Source organism: Leptosomus discolor, chromosome 5, assembly GCF_034619465.1.
Source record: "Leptosomus discolor isolate bLepDis1 chromosome 5, bLepDis1.hap2, whole genome shotgun sequence".
Classification (NCBI taxonomy): domain Eukaryota; kingdom Metazoa; phylum Chordata; class Aves; order Leptosomiformes; family Leptosomidae; genus Leptosomus; species Leptosomus discolor.
The window spans coordinates 69,155,432-69,179,244 of NC_141395.1; the positions used below are offsets into that span (position 1 = coordinate 69,155,432).

Consider the following 23,813-nt stretch of genomic DNA (forward strand, 5'->3'; position numbering starts at 1 on the left):
GATACAAGAGTAGACTTGGCTGTGTCAAAATATGAGGACCTGGAACTTAATTTGTTCTGCTTCCAATGGGGTTTTGCTGACACTCTTTGGGGCAGCAGTATTAGAGGGGGACTGCTCATGGTGGCCTGTGGGCGCTGAAGGACAGGCCCGGACGATACCTCTGAACAGCAGCTCCTTGTCACCTGGGGCTGAGGGCAGGCTTCCTCTTTCTCATTAAATTACATGAAGACCTAAATGCGCAGAGGAACTTCGTTATCCGCACGTTGGCATCCTCTGCGTCTGGAACCAGAAACTGCGACGTCAGCAGTGACCGGGCTCCACGGAAATCTCATCGCAGACCTCAGCAGAGAGTGGGGAAGAAGCATTGTTCCTTTTCAAAGGGAGAAAAACACAAGAGGCGGAGAGCATCTCTGGGGGGTGAAGGAGTAGATGAGAAAATTGCCTTTTTCTGATGAGTGGCTTGGAGTTTACATGTGATTATTTCTATTTAAGGGAAAAAATAAACCCACAAAGCTTTTGGCTGGCATCTTGGGCCATATGTGTACACATTTAGGGTTAGTAGAAAAGTTGCACCTGTAGATGAGCAGAAGCCGGAGTGTTCCCAGCAGGCAGGAGCCGGTGCCCCGTCATGCCCCACAGCCACTCCCAGCCCGGGGGGGGCTGCAGGACCCCTCACTCTGCCTGTGCCCTGGGTGTACTCCACCGCCCATCGTGGGAGAGGAACACATTTCCCTGTGCCCAGATGCCAAAACGGGCTGGCAGGCAGCTTGGGTACAGAAAACCCTCTGCCAAAGTACGTTTTTGAATAACACACGTCGTGGAAATTATTTCCGTGAGCCCACAAACAAGAGACACGTGCCCTTGCCCTGGAACCACCACAGCTTCGTAAGTCCCGACAGCAACGACAAAGCTGAGGGGGCAGGAAGCAGGTTCGCGCGGTTTTGTCGCAGCTAAAAGCGCGGGGGCCGCAGCCGGGGGAGGCTCGTGCCGCCGGGAAAAAAATGTTTCCCCGCCTTTGCCCCGTGTGAGGATCGAACTCACGACCTTCAGATTATGAGACTGACGCGCTACCTACTGCGCTAACGAGGCGGCTGAATAAAAGGCTTTCCGCGCCGGCCCTCGGCGCTGCCCCTCGGCCCCGCCCCGGCGGCTCCCGTCCCGCCGGGGCCGCTGAGGGCACGGCGGCCGCTCGGGCCCGCGCCGCGGGAGGGCGAGGGGCGAGGGGCGAGGGGCGAGGGGCGGGGGGCGGCACGGCACGGCACGGCCCTCCCTCCCTCCGGCTGCTCGAGCGGGCTCCGTGCCGAAGGGCCCCTCAGTGACCGCGTGGGGCCTCGGAGGGAGCGTGTGGGACCCCACCGTGACGGAGTGGGGCCTGTGGAGGCGGTGGGGGTCTTTGTGGTGGCTGTGGAGCTCCAGGGTGACCGTCTGGGTCCTGATGGTGACGCTGTGGGATCCCGTGGTGGATGTGTGGGACATGGGAGTGGCCACGTGGGACCCCAGAGGGACAGTGGGGGTTCCCTGGGGTGACACTGTAAGGCCACCAGGGGTGGCCTGTGTGGGGCCCTGCTGTGGCCATGTGGGGACCAGGGTGGCTGTGTGGGACGTTGACGTGGGCGTGTGGGACACTGGGTAACCGTGTGAGACCAGGGGTGCCAGTGCTGGCCAGGGCCGGGCCAGGGGGTGACAGCCCTACGGGGTATGGGGAGGCCCGGATCGACGCTGCCAGGGCGCGATCTTGCATGGCAGGTTAATTAGGCAGCATCATTTTCAGCATAATTGCTCAGAACAGGTCAGTAGATAATTAGTGACTTTTGGCCGCGTCTTAACAGGTGTGGGCGGATGTGGGGGGGGTGAGGGGGAGGGATGGGATGGGATAGTTTTTAAAATCATACCAGGAACTTGGGGACAGGCCCTGCCACCGCCTCTCCTCAGCCCCCGAGTGGGTGTTTCCTGCCCTCGGTGGCTCTGGTATTAAAATCTGAACCTTTCCATACCCTTTTCTCTTTTCATATATAGATGCTTGTGTCCTTCTTGCATTTAATCCTTTTTTTTTTTTTTCCCCTCATAAAGCACCTGACGTAGACACAGACCCAGAATCTGGGAAGCTACCCCGGAAAAACTGGGCCTGTGTCACTCTGAGCAGCCCTGAAGATGTCCGTGCTCCCAAGGACATTGGTCAGAGCAGCAGGACCCTTTCCCCACTCCTCAGACATGCCCTCAGCAGCCCGCACCCCCATGCAAGAGCCCAGACTGGCACATCTTCTTGATCCTGCACTCCCCTCCGGAGCCATGTCACGCCGGTGCATGGACACAGAGCTACGCAAGGCGAGGTCAAACCCAACCTGCATGAGAAAACTGTGTCACACGTGCCTCTGCGTGAAAGCATGCACACAGGTATTTATGGCGTACCTCAGGCAGGGTGCCTTCCCACCCTGCCTCTCCTCGCCCCCGTGCAGTCATACCAGTCGGCCTGGCTCCCGGAGGCACTGTGCCTGTCACCCTGCTGCAAACCTGTGCCTCGGTCCTGCTAATGACACAGCAGCCGAGCTGCCATGGGGACAACGTGACTCCAGAAGCTGCAGCCCGGAAAAAAAAAAAAAAAAAAAAAAAAAGAAACCAACCAACCAGCCCTAAATGTGCACAATCAAGTGATGAGTGTTTGTATTTCTGATGCTTTGAGGCCAGCTCACAACCCTCCCTCCACATAATATTCAGGATGTTTGGGAAGGGGTATTTTTCTTTTAATAGGGTGGCATAGTCACAAAGCTTTAAAGAAATAAATGAGTGAATCGTCCATAGTAATAGCAACATACTACGAACGGGGCACAGTGACGAGGTTCAAATCTATTTTTAAGCCTGCCTGGCAGCATGTAGGTGCAGACAAGAGTCGATGGCCCTTTCTGCTGTTCTGAAGCTATGGACATGGCTGATGTCTCTGTCCCAGTTCAACATCAGAGTTGTTTTTGCTCCCTAAAGAACACTATGGGAAGACAGAGAAGCCTCAAGCTGTTTTGAAGATTGAGCAACGATGCTTGGGAGCCTACCTGCTTTTGCTTCAGTGCTCTCCTGGCTCACATTTCACAGGATGCCACGGGAAGGGAAATACAACCGAATCGGACGGCCCTGGTAATTGGACTCAGTCCTCCGTATGCCCTGGGGGTGAGGTGGGTACCTGTCAGATAAGCAATCTAATCAGCTTTGCACTTGCAGCCCATCTGGAAACAGATCGTTGCTGAAGTACACCACCACCTGAGAAAGCAAGCTTCGGGGGTTTTTTTTGAAGACAATTGTACCAACAAAATCGGGGAGTGTGAATTTGCCTGAGGTAATAAGATCTCTTTTATTTTTATTCATAGTTAATTCGCTCAGCGATTTCACGGCAGAATGCAGTCTCCAAACAAGAAGGACGATTGCACTGCCTGCACTGCGCATATGCATGGTGCCTGCCCGGCAGAGCGACTGCTGCGACAGAGAGCCATGAGCCACTCCAGACACATGGGAAAGATAAGGAAAAGGCTGGAGGACATCAAGAACCAGTCCTCGAAGTTGACAAAAGCGGATTTCAGCCACAATGAGAGCATAAGGTTGGCCACCGACGCCTTCCTGGACGGTGGGACAGATTCTTACCTCGAAACTTTGAGCAAAGAGGGCGAGGTGGATTTCCTCTCCTCAGTGGAGGCTCAGTACATCAAGGATAACGCCAGGGAGTCCTATTATGCGCAGGAGTCCCTGGCCACCGACGGGGCCGCTGCGCCAAAGCAGAACGATGCCAGGTCGCTCCCTTCAGGGACCTACTTCCCCACCATTTCCGACAGCAGCGAGCCAGCTCTGCTGCACACATGGATTACAGCAGAGAAGCCCTATTTAAAGGAAAAATCCACTGCCACCGTGTATTTCCAAACAGAGAAGAACAGCAACATTAGAGACATCATACGCCGGTACATCAGCAAGACCACTCAGGTACGGGGAGAGAATTGCTGTTCCCTCTGCACTCGGTTGTCTTCCTGCTCTTAAAAAGAACGGGTAAACGCGGTGTTTGAGCCGAGCCAGCCTTGTGCACTGCAGTGTAGCTTTGCTCTGGAAAGTGGCTGTAAAGAGCTCGTGTTGAACACAGGCAGTGCCTTTTTCTCTGTGTGTGTGTACTCACACCAACACCTTTTTACGTTGGTGACTTAAAAAAAAAAAGCATTCCCTCTTCTTTTAAACCCCCGTAACCCAGTGGATCAAATGTGCGGTAGAAAGGGCAGCTGGGCTCTGTCCCTTCTCATACATCGCCAGCAGGATGGTGTGCTCCCTTCAGACCATTGCACCGGTAATGAGAATTAGGCTAAAGTGAGCTCTGAGCCATTAGCGACTGTTTGAGGGGATTCGTGGGAGATGTGGGTGAAGGGGAGTCCAGAGAAGGGCAGGTGTGTCTGGTGTGCCAGCAGCTGTCCCCAGAGGAAGGAAATTACTCAGACAAAAAGACCTTTCATCCCTAACGCGTTGTCAGCGTCACTAAAAATGCCACATGGGCTCCGTACAGAGACTCTGCAGCGTAACTTGGCATGTGGGAAAGGCGCAGGTGGTGGCCCTGACAGCAGACAAGGTGACGGGGCGCCGCAAAGAGGTGCCAGCTTCAAGCCAGGCTGCTCCTGTGCTGGGACACCAGAAGTTGAGCAGCTGGAGCAGGACACAAGTCCTCTGTCACATGTGTTCTGGCAGCTCTCCTGTTTTCCTGGAAAAAAATATTTGACATTTCAGGGCTGCCTTTACCATCGTCCAGGAGTTTTCCCCTTGTATAAACTCGAGATGTCACTAGCAGTTTCACAGGGGAAGAGCCAGAACAAGCCCAGGCTGTAGTGCCTGCTGCCCAGCACAGGCTGTGGAGCCCACTGAGTTACTTTCACTTTATTATTCTCCTGCGAGGGCAAGTGCTGGGACGGACAACGCTGAGGGTAATGTCAGGGGAGAAGAATCCCCGTCAGCAACTGCCCTGTCAAAGGCTACAAGTGCTCAGCACGTCAGGGGAATTATAGATCAGTCATTTTAGGTTGGCGGCATCAGAAAGACACAGTAACAGAAGACACGTCTCTGGAATAGTAAAATAAACATCAGGTAAACTGTCAACCCAGGCCAATTTTCTGTCCCAAGAGGAGAAAAGTTGTAGGGGAAAATCGGGAAATGTGATATAAATCCATGGTTCACGTGACCTTCTTAACCATCTAATTTACATTGCAAGAGGGTGCTGGAGCAACACTGACTCACAGTATAAATTTGGCAACTGCTGGTTGAGTACAGTTTTCCCATGGCAGCATTTATTAACTAGTATCTGATAAGGGTCCATCCTGGATAGCCTGGTATTTGATATATCTATTAACAACTTAAACAACAGAATAAAGACTGTGTTTGTGGATGACATCAAACTGCAAACAATTGGCAAGTGGTACTATAATTTAACACGTTGTGTGGAATAGGCATGAATCATAGAACGAAATTTGGGCAAAAGAAGCAAGAAAGGAGAGCAGGGAGCAGAAAACCAAATTGGGAACAACTGTTGAAAAAGCAGTACTAGAGTGGTCTGGAGCTACAGTGAGGCTGGATGCATATTCCGCTGCTCATAAAGACAAGGTGAGGTGACAGTAAGTGCAGATGTGAGATATGGGACATAATCGTGCCACTTACCTACCACTGGCAAGGCCCTTTCGGAAGCACCATGCTCTGGCAGCAGGAGAAAGTGTGGGATCCTCACTGCTCTGCAGGTAATTCGGCTTGCCTGCTGCCCGCGCAGGATGTGCTTGGTCTTGTAGGATTTCCTCGTGGGGGCGAAGGTAATAAGCTTGCTGGCAGGTGTGGGCACAGTGTTTGGAGTAATATTCAGTGCAAGTTGGACACAATTCATGAGACAGATTGCAGAGATACTGTGAAGTTTGTTTTGATTGAAGATGATATCCTGTGAGTGCAATTATCAAGGGTTCCCTTTCCCATCAGCAGAGAAATAGGCACGTTCTGAAGGTAAGTCAGGTATTAGCTGGGCTGAACTGCACAGGGGAGATGACCCTTTCTGTGGGCAACAGCTGGTGTTAGCAAAGACCAGCACCTTCATGAGGCCGTGCGAGCGCTGAGCGTAAAGGCTAGAGTATGGAAGTGGTTTTAGATCATATTTGCAGTTCTCTCGACCCACACTGGCTGGAAGCTGTGCATTTAAGTAGCTGCCGGGGCTTTTATGCCCAGTCCTGAGGCTTTTACACACTGTCCTGCCAGTTGTGAATTGGGAAGCATGGATGTATGGTTGAATTGAAACAGTTTATAAACCAGTATTAAAAAACCGAACAAACAGATGGAGTTGCTGCAGTCTATTGCCCCACCACCACCACCAGAGTGAGGATTTAAAGCCAGGACCGTTCCAGGTGTAAGTCATAACAGACAAAGCGTCATCCAGTGATTCTTGCTTAATGCACGTGAAAGCTAGTCAGCCATTTGGCAAGGGCTACAGTCTCTTATTTTAGCGACATCCTTATTATTCTCTGATTAGCACTTCAACGTATTTCCTAGTGCTGAAATCTCACCTACAAATTCGTGGGTCATCTTGTGTTTTATGATTAAAAGAGCTTAACTGAAGTGCGTATGTTGTGTGTTATATTGGCTTTATGTGCACAATAAAACGATGAAGCAGCGTGTCTCATTGATTTACTGATTCAGGCACTTAGGGAGAAAACCAGAAGAAATATTCACAAAGAGTTGTGTTCGTTAGAATTTTTTTTTTGTAAAACAAACAAACTACATTTCGGTGGCCTCACAGACAACCTTAAGTTATGTAAATTGACTCTGCTAATGCCTCGGCTTTTTTCCCCTAGGTGCTAGCTATCGTGATGGATGTGTTCACAGACACTGAGATTCTTTGTGACCTCCTGGAGGCAGCTAACAAGCGCATGGTGTTTGTCTACCTGTTGCTCGATCACGGCAATATAGATCTCTTCTCGGAGATGTGCGACAAGTTGCAAATTGCTGAGGAGCTCTTCAAGGTACTGCGGCTCTGTGAAGAAGCTCTTAGGCTCAGATCCGCCTGCCTAACTTCAGACACTCTGAGCTAGAAGCGTGGTTATGCTAAGGTCACTCTGCCTTGTAATTAAAAGGGAGCAAGAGGTTTCCAGAGGTAGCATTAGCACACCTAATTCCCCTCTGAAGATACCTGCATTTTTCCATGGATGCTACAGGAAGTTAAGGCATTTCCATTAGGTCCTTAGATGAAACTGAAGCCTTAAGTCCCCAAGTAGAGTTGTCTAAAATAAGCTTTACGACTGCTTCTGTTGGATAACTCTGCAGCAGCTGTGGTCTGGCAGCCGTGGGTAGCGGGCGCACAGAACTCTTTTGTGTGGCAATACCTTGATTGCAGTAGGTGGTTTCTGATAAAACGTGTTGTTAAAGGTCTATGTTAAAGATAATGCCTCAAATTGAGCTGGCTCTTAGCTTAGTCCGCCTTTGTCTCTGCCAGAGGGAACTGACCTTAAAAACCACCTCCTAGGGACCATTTCAGCTGTTGCCTGAGATGCTGTAGGGCACCTGTGGCATCTTTGTGGGATGGCTGATACCGCGGCGGCAACAGCCTTCCGGGCCGGCAGCTGGAGGGTGGGCAGGAGACCCGAGGGCCTCTCACGTGCACCAGACACCTGTGCTTCAGCAGCTGAATCCAGTGTCTCAGCTGTGGACACATCTCGTACTCATTTTGGTTGGAGTAGCGCCCGTTGTTGTTGCCCAGCACAGATCCATCTGCATGAATTTCCATGCAGGTTTATGTCCCCATTGAAACAAGTAACGCTGTGGCAGGTGAGAGAGCTTGGCGAGGTTTCTCCTGTCGCCAACCTTCAAATACATCATTGGAGAGTCCATGAAGAAACCGTAACAGACATGGGGGAAGTGAAGAGCTAAAGGCAGTGGGGGGAAAGGGCCCTTTCCTTCTGATTTTAATTTTAAAAAATGTAATTCACTCTGTTCTTTTTTTCTTTTTCTTTAAAGAATATTTCAGTCCGCAGTGTTACTGGAGAGGTTTACTGTGCCAAATCAGGCAGGAAATTTTCAGGACAAATACAAGAAAAATTTCTTATCTCTGACTGGAGATACGTGCTCTCTGGATCTTACAGGTGAGATAAGCCCTTGCAGTTCATGCCTAGGTGCTTTTTTATGATGTTTAATATTACTTCACAAAAAGTGCCATGGAAATTTTTGTACAGGTGAGAAGGTTTTTTTTGAACAACCCCCCTCATGTTTCCAAATATGTGCCATTTTTCAAGAATACATTTAACTCGCTTTAAATCTGATGTTGGTTGTTTATGGAGCGCGGCATTTAATTTAAATGTTCGGAAACTAACATAAACAACTTTGCCAGTGCAGCCCCAGAGCAGAACTAGAAATGTGTATAGCTTAATATGCTTTCCTCATTGTTTGGGTCCTCAGATGCTGTGATCATGAGACATGATACATTTCCATTTCCCTCGGGATCCCTTAGTGTAGCATATGTCACTCAGCGTGTCTGAGGATTTGTTCTCCATATGACAAGTGTAGTGATAAAGGTAAAACAAATACTTCAGAGAGTTAGTGTTTTTTTCTTGTGTTTCATTAACAGGTAGGCAGCATGTGTCTATGTGACTGTTGTGCCCTTTTTTTCCCCTTTTTTTTGTGAGCCAGGTCGGTAACTCTCCACTTTTGTGCTGCTATAATTATTTCAAGCAGAGGCTGTTGCATTTCAACAACTGGGTTTTTAATTAAAATCCAAGATCCTCCACCCTGGGAATTTCAGAAGACTCTGAGCTTGCATCAAACAAAGGAAGTTCCTAAGCCTCATGGCTACATAGATAAGCTTCACAAATGACCAAGTGTAGCCTAGAAATCCAGATACAAAAAGACAAGAGGTAATTATTTAATTAAAAGGCTGAGATTGTTTTTCTTAATCCAAGTTTATGATTTGGAAGCTTAAATGCCTCTAGTCGGATAAAACCGTGCCACCAGGAAGATTGCATAACTGCAGTAAGGAAGGTAAAGGTGGATACGTGGGGTTAGCACAGGCTGCAGGAGCTCAGCTGTCCACAGAGGCAGGCATCTAGTTCTTGTTCAGTTTCCAAATGAACTATCAGACAAAAATGAATGAACACTCAGTGGGGTTTTTTGTTGGCTACTCTGTGATTTTCTGGTTCTTTCAGATTTTTTTTAGTCCCTCACCAAAGACATGTAGAAATGCAACAGCAGATTTATATAGAAAGTAGAAGTGAAGGATGTGTGGGAGAAGAGGGACCAAACAAGATCTATTTTATTTAGCTGAGAAGCTTCCTTTTGGCTTCTCTTTCCAATTAAAATAATTTTCAGTTTATAAAAAAAGTAAAACCTTCAAAGCCCTGTGCAGAGTCACTTGTGTCATTCTCTGCTGCTGTTGCAGTATCTTCTACCCTCAAGAGCCTTGCCAAACTACATAATCCCTTATCCAGCAGGAAAGCAGAGAGGGTAGTGAGGAACAAATCTGTACGCTGTTTAACTTCAGCAGGCTCAGCACCAGTTTGCAGATTCACATGAGTTACAGCTGGCTATTAGTACATGGCATTTCTGTGGGCTTGCTGGCTCTCACTCTGTTAATCGGAAAGTTTTCTGTTACCCCCAATCCTTATCTACCAACCTCTGCAGGTATAAACAAGAGTGATGTTGAGTAAAACAGACTCAAACTCTTCTGCAATGCATTTGTTGGAAATGAAATTGGAATAAATCTTAAAACTTATACGGAAGATCTTAAAACTAATACAACAGCAAATTTCACCTAAGTGCTGTGCTCTGCATGACTTTGTTAAGGGAGGGGCGACAAGCTGAGGAAATAAAATAGCCCTTGGGGACATACTGCTCTAAAAGGGCCCCTGGCTCACTGTTTCTACCCAAAGTCTTTGTGGACAAACTATATTTGCCTAATGGACACCGAAGAGGACTGAATCTAGCAACTAGTTAGAGGGGAAGGAACCACCACTGAGTCCATGGCATCTCCTGCTCCGGAGTGGATTTTGAAACCATGTTAAAAGGGCATTGCTTGAGTCTGTGTGGGTGAGTGTGGTCCTGCCGCACAGGGCAGACCGGAGCTGAGAAGCTTCTGAAGGCTGTTCCACCCACGTGTCTGCACAAGTGCAGGCATGAGTAAGTCTTTTAAGTTACATTTTTCCTCTCAGTTTTTATTGCCGATGCCTGCGGTGTAGGGTTAGGGTGCAGTATTTATTTTTGCTGTCTCTGTGTTACTCAGCTCCATCCTATGATAACTATGTTATTCGTTTTTTGTTTTAAAAGCTAATTCGAAGCTAGATAGTGCATGAACCCAGTGCTCATAAAGAAGGCAAAATGAAAACAGCAGAAAGCACAGACCTTGATCCTCAGGGGCAGCAGAGTATCCTCCTGGCTGCCACTCTGAAAGCCACTGGCCTCTTTAGAGCCAGTATCTAACACCTAACACTGGGGCGCTTTGCCAAGAGCACCGGTTCAGGTGGGGCAGGTTTCTCACACAGAGGTTATCCCACCAGCAGGTACCGCTAATGTTTCCGTTAATTTAGCCCCGAGCTCGGCTGAAAAACCCAGTCCTTCCGTTTCAGGTTAAATGTGTGTACTGCTGCTGCTACTGCAGCGCTGCAAACACGGGGTGAGAGCAGCCCTAACGAACGGCAGTTGCAGTAATGCAGAGGGTACACTCAGAAAAAAACAAGTCCAGTGCATGTGAAGATTGGATGGGGGGGGGGTGTTCAGACAATCATAAATGAGAAGATCTGGAACAGGACGTAGGTTTTGGAACAAAGCCCTGGAAAGACGCCTGAGAAGTATCTAGTAATGACTGAATTTGTGATACGGCTTTGGCCCCAAGCTAGGCAGTGCTTCTTTGGGCTTCCTCTTCTTTCTGATGTGCTTTACTCAAAAAGGCCTGGTAGAAAAATAACCTTCTGGGCAGACAGTGACAACAACAGACTTCCCCGAGCCTTTCCCAAAAGAGCACTCGGAATTGTAAACTGAGGAGCGAAACAGGGCCTAAAACCTAAATAATGAATTTCCTCTTAGAACGAAGCCAGTGAAAACCTGTTAAGTCTTTATGTCAAACTATGCTTTGTTCCTCAGCAAAGTGCACAGAACGTACATCGCTGTGACTCGCTACGTGAAGTGCACAAACGTTTGTCTAAAATCACGCAGGTCTCACCTTGTTACTTTACAGCTGACCCATTTGCCATCTGTTCATGGAGAATCTTTGGGCTATTAATTGGATCCACCTTTGCTTACAAGGGTTACAGTAAGATCGATGAGCCACAAACGAGCATCTGTCTGTCAGGTATTCCAGGAAGTTACATGCGGGGGTAAATTATTGAAATCGGGCTCAACAAGTTTTCTCCTCTAATTTTGTTGGGGTTTTAAAAGTCATTTATAAGTGTGATTGATTTTTATTTCTCTCTGTATTTTCTTTTATAAACTAGATATACCTCTAGCACATGAAGTATAAACCTGCCTCTCCACACCTCAGCCCTTCCATGAGTTTGTAACCTTCAGCGTAGATACCCAGACTAATTGCATGTGCTTCTGTATTTATTCCTGGCTCATTATGTCCATAACAGTTAGATGAAGGACACGCAAAGTTTTAGAGAGTCCTTCCCAGTGAATAAAGGCAGTGTTGTGCTAGCACAGCAGGTGTTACCCACACAGCAGGGAGTTATCTTGCTTGGCTCCCAAAGTTTTGTCCGTATTTAGAATGAATTGAACAAAGTGGATGGGAAGTGCCTGTGTTCTAGTGTCTTACTGTATATTTTCATGTCCCATCATAAACTGTGCGGTATATATTGTAGGGTTGCCTGGTGGCGTTGAACTAGTGATTTTTTCACTCCTCCCCTTGCTCCTGAAGCAACAGTATAAAACCCCAAATCTGCTCCAAACGGGCAGATGTACCTCGTCTTTCTCTATTCCCCTAGCATCAGCTCAGGCCGTCAGTCCCACCGAGTTTCCCAGGAGTTTTGTCAAAACATGACAAGAACAAGATTTAAAGCGCACACACCTACAACTAAATCTGGCTCTCGGCAATCCTTGTGCAAATCCAGCGCAGCTGAGAAAGTCGTGCAGGAATAACCAGCGTAGAGTTTTGCCAGCAGAGAGTAACCTCGGGTTCAAATCCAGCGCTGCTCTGTATCCTCTGCTGCACATCTCAAGTCCCAGTCAGCTCAGGGAGTCATTACCTTTCATTCTCTCAACTATGCTAATTTTATTGATACAGCTGCTGCTCAGACAAGGCAGCCTGCGCAGCACAATCCAGCTGGCTTGTGGTTTTGCAAAGAAGCGCGAATTTATGTTTGCCTAGTGGATTAGGGAAGCACATAAAAGAAAAAAATCACTTAAAAGCTATGGGGTATCCTAAGGTGTGTCTCTGGTCGACCAGAATGAAAACTATTGCAGCATTTCTCCCTTACTTTATAGCAAAGCAGTATTTTTATTTTTGGAAAGGCTGTAGGAAATATTTATAATTTCATTTTCGCTGTAGCGAAGAAAATAAGCAGTTGTCAGGTGTGGTGGTTTGTTTTGTGGGAGTGGGATGTGACAGGGAGGTTGTTTTTTTATGTCTTTCTCTTGACCAATATAGAAAAAGTACAACAAAATGAATACAAAGGGTGGTTATTTTTCGCTACTCTTTCTCATGTCAGTTTTGAGTGGGTGAGAGTTACCCACTGGCATGGCATTCTGCAGGGAAGGTACAGTTTATGTGTGCGCAGACAAGACGTGGTAAGACCTGAATTTAAGCATTGAGCATGGAAGGGGGTACCCAAAAGAGGGGTCTAAACTGCTTTCTGTGGAACAGACCCCCAAACCTTGGGTATTGTATCTGACATTTAGTCCTGCAGCAGATCTGGATCACTGCTCCCTTCAGGAGGTTGTATAACTTCGTAAGGTTTCTTGGAGGTTTCAGAGGCAGCTGCAACAACAAAGCTTGATCCAAGTCAAAGAGCAGTGATGTGAACTGACCTGTAATTCAACTGCGACACCATCTTCATCCTGTGTTTAGACACGAAGCTTCAGCAGTAAAACACATTTGCCTCTTGCACCATCCCTGTGGGGATCTCCAGTTCCTAATGGCTGACATTAACGCTGACCCTTACCTTGTCTCTCCTGCCAGCTTCACGTGGTTATGCGGCCAGGTTCACCGCAACCTCCTCTCCAAGTTCACGGGTCAAGTTGTGGAGCTGTTTGATGAAGAGTTCCGACACCTTTACGCCCTGTCCAAGCCAGTGAGGGGACCGAAGTCTCCGCCGCGCACCATGCCCTTCCTGTTCAGCAAGAGCTGGGCCCCCCAGCGCAGCCTCCCCGACAGCAACGAGGGAAGCGCTAACACTCTTTCCGATCCCTTCAGCAGCCTCTCGGCTGGCAGCACCCACCAGACCAAGCAAACCCCAAGAACTCTTGTATTCAGCAGCAGCTTCACCCCGCAGTCACCTCTCCACAGAGTGAATTCCTTCCACGGCTATGTCTCGTTCACACCCTCCCCCCCACAGAAGGCCATCCAGGCTAACTACTATCCGCCACACTACGTGTCCGATAACTCCGCGGTTCTGTATAACAACATGAACATTTACAGACCTATAAGACTTAGACAAGAGGAACCAAACAGGACAGGGTTAAGCTCACCCTGGAGATGCCTCCACAAAGCCAACCTGTTTGCATAATAACCACCTTGTTTTGAATTGCGAGTAAACAGTAGTGAGAACCTGTTTAGCAATCGCTTGTGTACTGTTGAATATAGAAATTCTGTATAATACAAAATGAGGATGATTTCAAGCCTCTTGTTTTGTTTTGCTGCTTATGGATGCTTCGTTTCCCTAATTAAAAAGCCAAGCCTGCTAACATGTAAACCTTGGGTGCATCATGATCCCAGGAAGAACACATCTCAGTAACGCTGCTCACAGCGCAACACTGCTGCTGCCTGTCGCCTGCCCCTGGTAGCACGTTTGTGCGGCTGCAGATTCAGGCCGTTGACTGTTTTTCATACAGGCAGGCACCTGAAAGCAGGGAAGTCACAATTTATTACTATGCATTTTAAGCACTTGCATAAGGAGTCTGAAGGCTGCTAGTTCCGTGCCAACGGAGGTGGTGCTGGCAGCAGCAGTCTATCTTCACGCTGTCATCGCACCTTAATCTTGATTTAGGAGGACTCCTTTGGGGCTGGCTCTACCACCGCGCTGCCTCGGAGCTGTCTGCTCGAGGCGCACAGCAAGGATGCCGGGTCGCAAGGTTTCTGGGAGGAGGGCTGCTAACCATGGCATGGAGCAAGACCCACAGCTGGGGTTACGGAGGACCTCTTGCAGCCGCTCATTAGCAACACGGGTGCGCTGCAGCACCCTTTGTTACAAACCTCCAAACCCAGCAGCTCAGCGCCATTTTCCTTCTTGCAGAGCAGCTGTGTGGCTTCAGGCTGGAAAGCGAAGCTGAGTAAAAAAGCAAAATCCTGCTAGTAACGCACCAGGACTGAGTTCCAATTCATTTAATAGCATGTGGATCTGAGAAAGCCTCTCAGTGGTCATTTGATTGAACGCTAAGTTAGAGATAAGAGAGAGAGAGAGAGGTAGAGAGATTCTTTGTTTCAGAGTTCTTCAAGGTTTCTAATTCTTAAAGAGAAACTGGGTGTCTGTAGTGCCCATTGAACTCAAGGGGAGTTCGGCACTTGAACCGAACCAGAAAAACTTTCTGCCAAATAATCCATGAAAATGAAGGAAGCCTCTGTAAGTGAAAGGCAAAAAATAGTAAGAAAACTCATGGAACAAAGGATCTCCATTCAAAACCCAAAGTTACCAGATGCCAAACATATATTGATTTATCAGTAGATCTCTTTTTTTACACTTGCTCTATATCATCTTTCATCTGACTCCAACAGAAAACAGAAACCTGACCACATTTGCACATCTGGCCCATTTTGTCTGACTTCTCACCTGCTCAGAAAGGAATACCATTTGATTATTTAGGCTGTGCATGATGAAAGTCGTACGCAGCAGCAAGCTCTCAGGTGAGGAATGTTTCCTGTCCTTGGAAGAGCAATCACTCTGAAAGTGCACCGGTAAAGTTTATAGAACATTATGAAAGGTACAGGATGGACACATCCTGCTTCAGCTTTGGTGTGGCCATTTTTACCTCTGATATCAAATTTTGGAGTCCAGAATAAAAATAAACTATTGCATATAATTGTAAATTCTGTACATAACAACATTTTTTTGATTCCTTGGGAAGAAGGGAAATTTGATTTTCATTCCTATGACAATTCTACTTAATTGTCTAAATATGGCAACCATTCAAATAAAATACTTTCATTAAAATCTCTTTGAGAATAATTTTTTTCTTCATATTCTCTTCACTTGTGCACCTTACTCCCTTCTCTTCCAAAAGCTAAGAGAGTTCTATACAGCCAGAGCCCAGGTGAAGAAGAAACACATCTTGTTTCTTCTGAAACCAACAGGAACAGAATTAAACATCTGTGTCCTTCCAGCCTAATTAAGATTTCTTTGCTAAATTTGGCTCAGTTCCCTTATCCTGCTGTGGCCCAACTGGGGGTGGCACAGAGTGAGATATGGGGAGAAGTTTGCAGACCACCACCTCTGAAGCCTTCGTTTCCTCAGGCCATGACCCATGAAATACATGAAGGAGCTCTTCTCATCTCTCTGGGGCAAGACAGTCTGCCTTCAGAAGTTCTGGACAACACAGAGAGTGGAAAGTAGATAGGAGAGAAGCTGCTAACCCAGAGGGAGCTGTCTGAGTTAGGAAGAGCTGATTTCAGCTCTCGATCAGGGATACAGCTTGTGCTAGTTCAGGTCACAGCTGAACTGGAACGTCAGATGAATGGAATTTCAGTTTTGATGGAAAACAATCACAGTTTATAATTTCAGCAATGAGTTACGCCAAAAATCCTAACAGGCCCTCACAAGCTTGATCACTCAGCAATGAGGGGAACATGTGGTTACAGGCAGCTGCAGGAACTACCTGTCAGGATGGTCACGACAGGATGCTGACATACCTCGTCCGTCTGCTGCAAGGGAAGGGCTTGAATAAACACTGCTACCGTACAGTGCACCCCCGGCAGTTTGTGGATGACGCCGAGGGATGCAGTTGATTCACTTGCGGGCAGGGATGCTGTCCAGGGGGACCTGGACGGGCTGGAGGCCCATGTGCACCCCGTGAGGTTCAACAAGGCCAAGTGCAAGGTCCTGCACCCAGGGCAATCCCCAGTATCAGACTGGGGGATAAATGGATTGAGAGTAGCCCTACAGGGAAGAACTTGGGGACACTGGTGGATGAGATATTGGACATGAGCTGGCAACGTGCACTTGCAGCCCAGAAGCCAGCCGTATCCTCGGCTGCATCAAAAGAAGTGTGGCCAGCAGGTCAAGGGAGGTGATGCTCCCCCTGTACTCCACTCTGGTGAGACCTCACCTGGAGTACTGTGTCCAGCTCTGGGGAAACACCCTACAAAGGCCCCTAATTACCCTCCAGAGTGCCCTGGGGCCTCGTCTGAGCTTTGCTGGGGCCCATCAGAGGCCCCTGCTGCCTTCCAGAGGTCCCCTCATTCTACAAAAATCTAAAAGTCTAAAGAAAAAAATCTCTTTGAAGTACAAATTCACTTCTGTAGATATTCTGGAGGTTGGTATAGGCTACGTTTAATTATGCTTTTTATTTCTATTTGTAGGTAGGAAGGTGTTGATAACACAGCAGTGTTTTGGCTACTGCTGAGCAGGGCTCCCACAGCATCAAGGCTGTCACTCCAACATCCCCTCTGCCCCCAAAAGCCAGTAGGCTGGGGGCGGGCAAGAGGCTGGGGGGGACACAACCAGGACAGCTAACCCAAACTGGCCAAAGAGATATTCCATGTGACTCTGTGCTCAGCAATAAGAGCCAAGAGAAAGGAGGAGGGAAGGGGGCATTTGTCATTATGGCATTTGCCTTCCGGAGCAACTGCTCTGTGTCCTGAGGCCTCACTGCCCAGGCAGTGGCTGGACATCATCTGCAGATGGGAAGCAGAGAAGAAACCTTTCTGTTTGTTTTCCAGTGCTGCCACGCGCAGCCTTTGCTTTTCTTTATTAAACTGCCTTCGTCTCAAGCCACGAGTTCTTTTTCTGTTCCTGTTGTCCCCTACCCCCAGCCCGGCTGAGGAGGGGAGTGACAGAGCGGCTGGGTGGGCCCCGTGCAGCAGCCAAGGTCAACGCACGCCAACGGCCACGCTGCCCCACTCCCCCCGGAGTGCTCAGGGCCAGGCCACACCACGCCAGGCCACGCTGCGCCATGGCAGACGCCATCTCTGGTCCTGCATGGTGAAGGGCCCGACACGGGGACCAGGGCTTTGCCGCCCCTGGCAGACCAGGGAAGGTGACCGGTGGTGACTGTTGGCAGCAGCGTCCGGTGGCTGACGGCCTGCTCCCCGCTCCCCGGCTGTCCGCCATGAGGCGGGCCGGTGTGGGCCGGGGGCCTGCAGTGCGCTGCTGCCCCTCGCCCCACCGGGGCCCAGCGCAGGCCCCCGGCCGCCCTGCGCGGGAGGAGCAGCGCTGGCAGGAGCTGGCCATCCGCCCGATCGAGCCTCCGTCTGCCCAGTTGGTGCTGCAGGAGAGACCGCCCGACAGCCACGGTGCTGGGCAGCAGAGGACACACCAGGCCGAGGCGGATGCTGTGCCCCAGATGCCAGAGCCTGCGTGGGAAGGCTTGGTGCTTCCCAGCAGCGCCTGCAGCCAGCTGCTGGCGCAGGACACCCGCCTGCAGCAGGTACTGCAAGACCTGGAGAGGCAACGCAGTGCCCTGGAGATGGAGAACCGCCTCCTGAGTCTGAGAAGCTCTCCAGAAGCGTGCAAGGAGGCAGAGAGGCTCCAGCAGAAAAGTGCTCGGCTAGCTGCCCTCACCAAGCAGCTGAAAGAAAGATGCAGGCATCTGCAGGAGACCATTGGGCACTTCATAAATACTCCAGTGCTGCTGCCCATCCAAAGCTCTGCTGAGGAACTGGGCATGAAATCATTTCTTCCTCAGAGGGCTGGAGAAACGAGAGACCATGCCAGAGCTTTGCTGGCGCGGGACCAGCAGAATGGAGTCTCAGCGAAGGTGGCTGAGGAGCTCCAGGCCCATCTGGCTGCAGATGACGAGGGCTCATGTTATGTGAGCAGCCTCAGCCAAAGGTGTGAGGAGTTAGAGGTGCAGCTTCTGGAGGTGACGACTGAAAACACCAGACTGGCTGAAGAAAATTCTCGCCTCCGCAGGCAGATGCGCTGGGCAGAAATGGTTCAAGCTGAAAATGCTGACCTGAAGGATCGACTGACGCGAGCGGCAGAGCAGCGAAATTCTACCATCCGAGCCATCAGCCGTCTTCGAACCCGACTGGAAGCTGCAGAGCGCAGACTGAAAGCCGTGAGAGACACGGTAGAAAGTGCTCAGAGAGAAGTAAACAGGGACCATGAGGAAGCCAGGCAACTGTTTCAAGCCCAGGTGAGTGAAGCAGAGAATTGGTGTCAGGGCCCCTGAGTCAGCTTGGGCAGAGGACAGTCCTGGGTCCTGCCTTCTTTCAGAGGAGGACCTGCAAGTGAGACAGCAGAATCGGTAGCCGATAAACAGTACGTCACCCTGCAGGCTCTGGGACAGGGGACGGGGAAAGCTTTGAGCATGCATACCTCGATACAGCTACGATCCTTTTGACGGTCCCAGTGAGCAGCCTGAGCTAGAGCTTCTTCTAACTGCTGGGCAATGTGTTTATGTGTTCGGACAGGTGGATGAAGGCGGTTGGTCTGTGGGAGAGCTGGCGGACGGCACAAGAGGAGTCATCCCCTCTAATTTTGCCGAAGACGCTTCAGATGACAATCTGGAAAACAAGAGCTGCAGCGGTTCTCATTATTATATTTTCAGTCTCTCACCTCTTTTGGAGGAAGACGGAGAGGATTTAGATGTGGGGGGTGGGGGCTAAAAGGCATAAATAAACGCAGCCTATACCAATGTCCAGAATACCTACAGAAGTGAATTTGTACTTAAAAGTGATTTGTTTCTTGAGACTTTTAGATTTTTGTAGAATGAGGGGACCTCTGGAAGGCAGCAGGGGCCTCTGACAGGCCCCAGCAAAGCTCAGATGAGGCCCTGGGGCATTCTGGAGGGTAATTAGGGCCCCATGGGGGCCCCTGCAGAGCCCAGCTATGGTCCTGAGGCACTCTGGGGCGTAATTAGGGCTGTGTGGGCCCCTGGGGCTTTCCAGAGCACAACTCTGCCATGTCAGAGCACCACTGCTGCTGGCAGTGATGGGGACCCTCCTGTCAGGGCTGGCTGCTGTGCATGTCCTCGCCGTGGGGAGCAGAGCGTGGAGAGAAGCGGGCCAGTGAGCGGCACGGCCCAAGGGACCACCCGTCTGCACAGGCACCGCTCACATGCCAGGAAAGGATGTTTCGAACCCGCTGCCGCCCCTGAGTTCTCCCCTGGAAGTAAGCTGCGGGAATAGGCTAGGCTTGGCCAGGGCTTTCCAGTGTCCCCGCATCCCTTCCCCAGCCCAAACCGGCCCTGCAGGTCTTCTGGCTCAGAGCTGCTTCTGCTGGTGTCCTGCCAGCGCTGCCCATCAGAGCACTCCCGAGTGCCCGGCCGTATGACTGCTAGTGGAGCGCACCTCGCATGCCCGTGTCTGCTCACACGGGAAGCACCTGGAGGAGCATGTGCTTGAGGACATCCCCTGTGCTTGCTGCCCGTGCTCCTTGGGAGCACTTCACTGACGGCTTCTTCCCCGGGCTGCTTTTTTTTTGTGAAAAAAGCGAGCACCCTGGTCTGCCTCTGCTGCTCCTCCTAGAAGAGAGCACCCAGGCGTTTCTCCTTCCTGAACCACTGCGCACCATACCCCGGCGTGGCCCCCTTCCCTGACCCTCGCTAGCCTGCCAGCTGCACCTCCATCCCTGGAAGGTGATGGAGCAACAGCTCCTGGAAACAACTTCTAGCTTGTCCTGGGAAAGACAAGAAGATGATGGGGGGTCGTCAGCAGGGGTTTACCAAGTAAGGAATTCTGCCTTACACGGCATCACATACGAGGCAGGGAGGTCAGATGTGTGTCAAATGAACCTCCCAGGGGCCAGCACTCGGAGGGTGTCCCCTACCAAGTTCCAGCCCGCCACTCATCCCGAGAGAACTACAGGTCAAGCTTTACTGAGTCCTGAAGTACTGTCGATTTTCTGCTGGTTTCTCAGACTTTCCACCAGCAGCAAACCCCATTTTACCTCACCTATTGACCTCTCCACGGCTGACGCTGCCCTCGGCTCTAGTACCTTCCCAGGGAACGCGGATCCTGCAAGGACTATCAGCTGAACGCACCCAGTGCTGGCTTTGTTGTGTGCCATCACCATGCCCAACAGGGCAGAAACCCACAGAGCCCCAGCAGGGTCACCAAATTGTTACCAAAGTGGATTTGCTTGCATTTTTCTTCTAGTTTGTGTGCGAGTACCGGAAAGAAGGCAGGAAAAGGAGGCACTGGCTAAAACCCCTTTAATATTTCCAGCAATGAAGGTGGCTCTTGGTTGGGAGCATGAGCAGGACCCCATGTTACAACTCTTCATTCCTTACAAGCAATCTTAAGACTATTCACACACTCATTTTTACAATGACATCACCTTCTGGAAGAGAATAAATGTTTTTTTTGTTTTCCTTTGTCTCCACATGCAGCCTTTGCTTTTTCTTTATTAACGACCTTTATCTTGACCCACGAGTCCTTTTTTCATCTTAATTTCTCCTTCCCTGTTGTGCTGAGGAGGGGGAGTGATAGTGCATCTGGGTGGGCACCTGGCAGCAAGCCAAGGCCAACCCATCACACAGTGACAGGACAAGCACCAACAGTTTTAAACTGGGAGAGGGTAGATTTAGACTGGACATAAAGAAGATACTCTTCCTGATTACGGTTGTGAGACACTGGAAGAGGCTGCCTGGAGAAGGTGTGGCTACCCCCTCCCTGGCAGTGTTCAAGGCCAGGCTGGATGGGGCTGGGAGCAACCTGGTCTAGTGGAAGGTGCCCCTGGCCACGGCAGGGGGGTGGAACTGAGTGATCTTTGAAGGTCCCTTCCAACCCAAACCGTTCTGTGATTCCATGATGGAGAAAACTGTGTTAATGACGCGAGTTACAGCATGAACATGTTCCCTCACCTCAAAGCCAGTGGTTTTCAAACACTCACTAGCAAGACACTCAACTAGACTGTGCTCGTACACAGCAACCATTTCCAATGCATAGAACCAGGGTCAGAGAGTCCTTCCCGAAGCATCTGTGACATGAGCAAGCGTTAAAATAACAAAATCAAACCTCAGTAACTTAACGGATTCTCACTGGCAGTTTGCAATATCAAAATTTGCTGTCCACCTCAGCGTGGAGTACTGTACATGCAGTAATACCAATAATAATATCCTCAGAGCCAAACATGAAGAAATCTATTACAGGCAGACGTAGGATTATGCAGAACGTAGAAGCAACGATGAGTTATTCAAATGCAAGATGGAAACACAAAGCCCCTCGTGAGATACGATCAGAAACAGAACACTGGAGCTACAAGTGGCATGCCAAAAAAGCAAGGAGCAGGCCAAAAAAGGAGGAATTGAAGTAGCTGAGATGAGAGATGGCCAGGCACAAGAGGGACAAAGGAATATTTCACAGCCCCAGTGCAATAAACACTGGTTATTTGGATCAGTCACTACGCCACACGCTCAGAACAACATTCATGTTGTTTTCTTTGCAGTAGTTAAAAACAACATTTTTGCTTTATTGTTATGTTTGAGAAAATACTGCCTGTTCTTAAAAACTGCCACTCGTCTTCCAGTCCCGGAGCCAGCAGGGAGTTAACTGTTGTGTTCCCAGACTAAGGAACAACCTCAAGTCAAACAGTCTGCACGCACACCAACAAGTTTCCAAATCAGCTTGGCCGGCCGCTGGGTATTTTGGACACCTCAGCCGCAAAACAACAACATTTGCAAATATTTAATTGGCTGCTAAAAAAGCTCCAACGCTATTTCCCCCTTTGAAACTGTGGAGCCAAATCATCTGGCGAGTTCCCATTACACGTCTATACAGATCTGGTTCCACAACAGCCATGTTCCAGTGTCCTAACTACTGAACCTACTCAAGAGCTGCGGCAAAACAAATTCTAGCTTTTTTATGTGGCTACTCATGACCTTAAGTTTAAGAAGAAACAGGGAGAAGCCCCTGTTCCAGTTTTTTTCTGACATATTTGGCATTAAGCTTTCAGTGTTTGCTATGTCTTTGCTGTAAGACATTCTACTGTTGATGCCACCATCGTAATTAATTTACAGCACGTTTTGGACAGTCTCTGCTGACACCTGTCAGTCTTAAAAGCATTCCCCGCCCTTCAGGTGGGCTTCACTGCCACCCGAATACAGTGCTCTACACACGCACACAAAAATTTCCACCTAGCAAAGAACACGCATGACTGTAATACATTATGAGTGCATTAATGCTTACCCAAGTATACTTGCCAAGTCATCATCTTTCGTAACAAGCTGACCAGGATGTGGTTTAATTGCATTAAGTCATCAAAATATCAAAGATAATTTGACGTGGCTGAAGGCGATATTCCCTTTTTCCAGCGAGGTTTCACAGTCAGCGTAGCAGAGGGCTATACCATACCAAGCGTCAGTGACAGGTCCCCTAACCAGTGTCTAAAGCTTTAAAATTCATCTAAAAGCAGCAGAATCAAAGCGTGTGCACACACGGCGAATTACCATTCAATGGCAAGTTATTTAAAGTTTCAGCACGCTTTAGTACTTCAGAAAGAAAACACAGGAAAACACAATTTATGTCTAAAATTATTATGTCTAAGAGATTCCTGGTTTTATACTATATCCATTAAAGATCACTTCTACAAAGAGCTACAAAGGATTTAAGTCTCATAGTTTAAGAGAAGATGGGGAAGAGCACACCTTGTTTGCCTCAAATGTAAGTTATTTCAAGCAAAAGAAACTCCAGGGTAATCTCTGCCTTTTCCTGTAGAAGCCCAAAGCACGCAGCACCGACGCCTCAGGAAGTAAAGCAAAGCGGTGTCATGATCAACTGAAAGCATAACGTAAGGAACTGTATGATGCAGAAACAACGCTGTCAGCGTTCTCAGCAAAGGTCTTCTTCCTTGCAGGGTTTTACAAAGGATATGATGTGACTAAACACTCTTCAGTACACATAAACGACCTCGGCAGTTTTCCTCCTCCCTCATCTAAGCACACCAGAGACGAGACTACAGCTAGTTCTACGCCTGCAAAAAACACTTTGTTTTGAAGAAAAAAAATCTCATTCCAGTTCTAAGTTAAATATTTACCACTTAGATATTTTTTTCCCTAAAACATATGGAACTATTCTTATTGACAATTTCTTGACATAAATATATTTAAGATTTCTAACTATCCATCTCTGAACAGGAAATCACTATAATATCAATTAATCAAGAAATATGAAAAAAATAATTAAGAAAACAGCTAATTCCATGGCTTTCAATGCAACAACATGGAATTTGATACCAAGAAACTTTCAAACTGGACATCATAGAGGAAGGCTTCCATCCCACGGGCACCGTACGCCTCAAAAAATCACAGGAGCTTCAAGCACAACACGGTGAGGTTTATGATGGAAAGCTCTGACAGCTGAACCGAAAGCTCGATTTTATACTGGATTCCTTATTATTTTGAATACAAACAAACCACTGAACAAAGAAAATGACGAGACGTTAAGAGTTTAAATGCAGAGGTTTAGATAGATATGTTCTTAAGAGATATACAACACTAATTCTTAAAAAATGTAATATGAACTTTATTGTATATATCAT

The 23,813-nt window shown here is 48.7% G+C and overlaps 1 protein-coding gene and 1 non-coding gene across 2 annotated transcripts; one reads left to right on the forward strand and one right to left on the reverse strand.

Moving 5' to 3' along the window:
- Positions 1–1,016: 1,016 nt before the first annotated feature.
- On the reverse strand, positions 1,017–1,089 carry TRNAM-CAU (transfer RNA methionine (anticodon CAU)). Its single transcript has one exon. It is a non-coding gene; the product is annotated as a tRNA-Met (tRNA).
- A 2,295-nt stretch (positions 1,090–3,384) lies between these two features.
- SACK1A (scaffolding CK1 anchoring protein A) lies at positions 3,385–13,685 on the forward strand. Its single transcript, XM_009947414.2, has 4 exons — positions 3,385–3,960; positions 6,837–7,004; positions 7,996–8,120; positions 13,139–13,685. The coding sequence occupies exons 1-4, from the start codon at positions 3,385–3,387 to the stop codon at positions 13,683–13,685; spliced, it is 1,416 nt and encodes a 471-aa protein (XP_009945716.2).
- Positions 13,686–23,813: the final 10,128 nt, after the last annotated feature.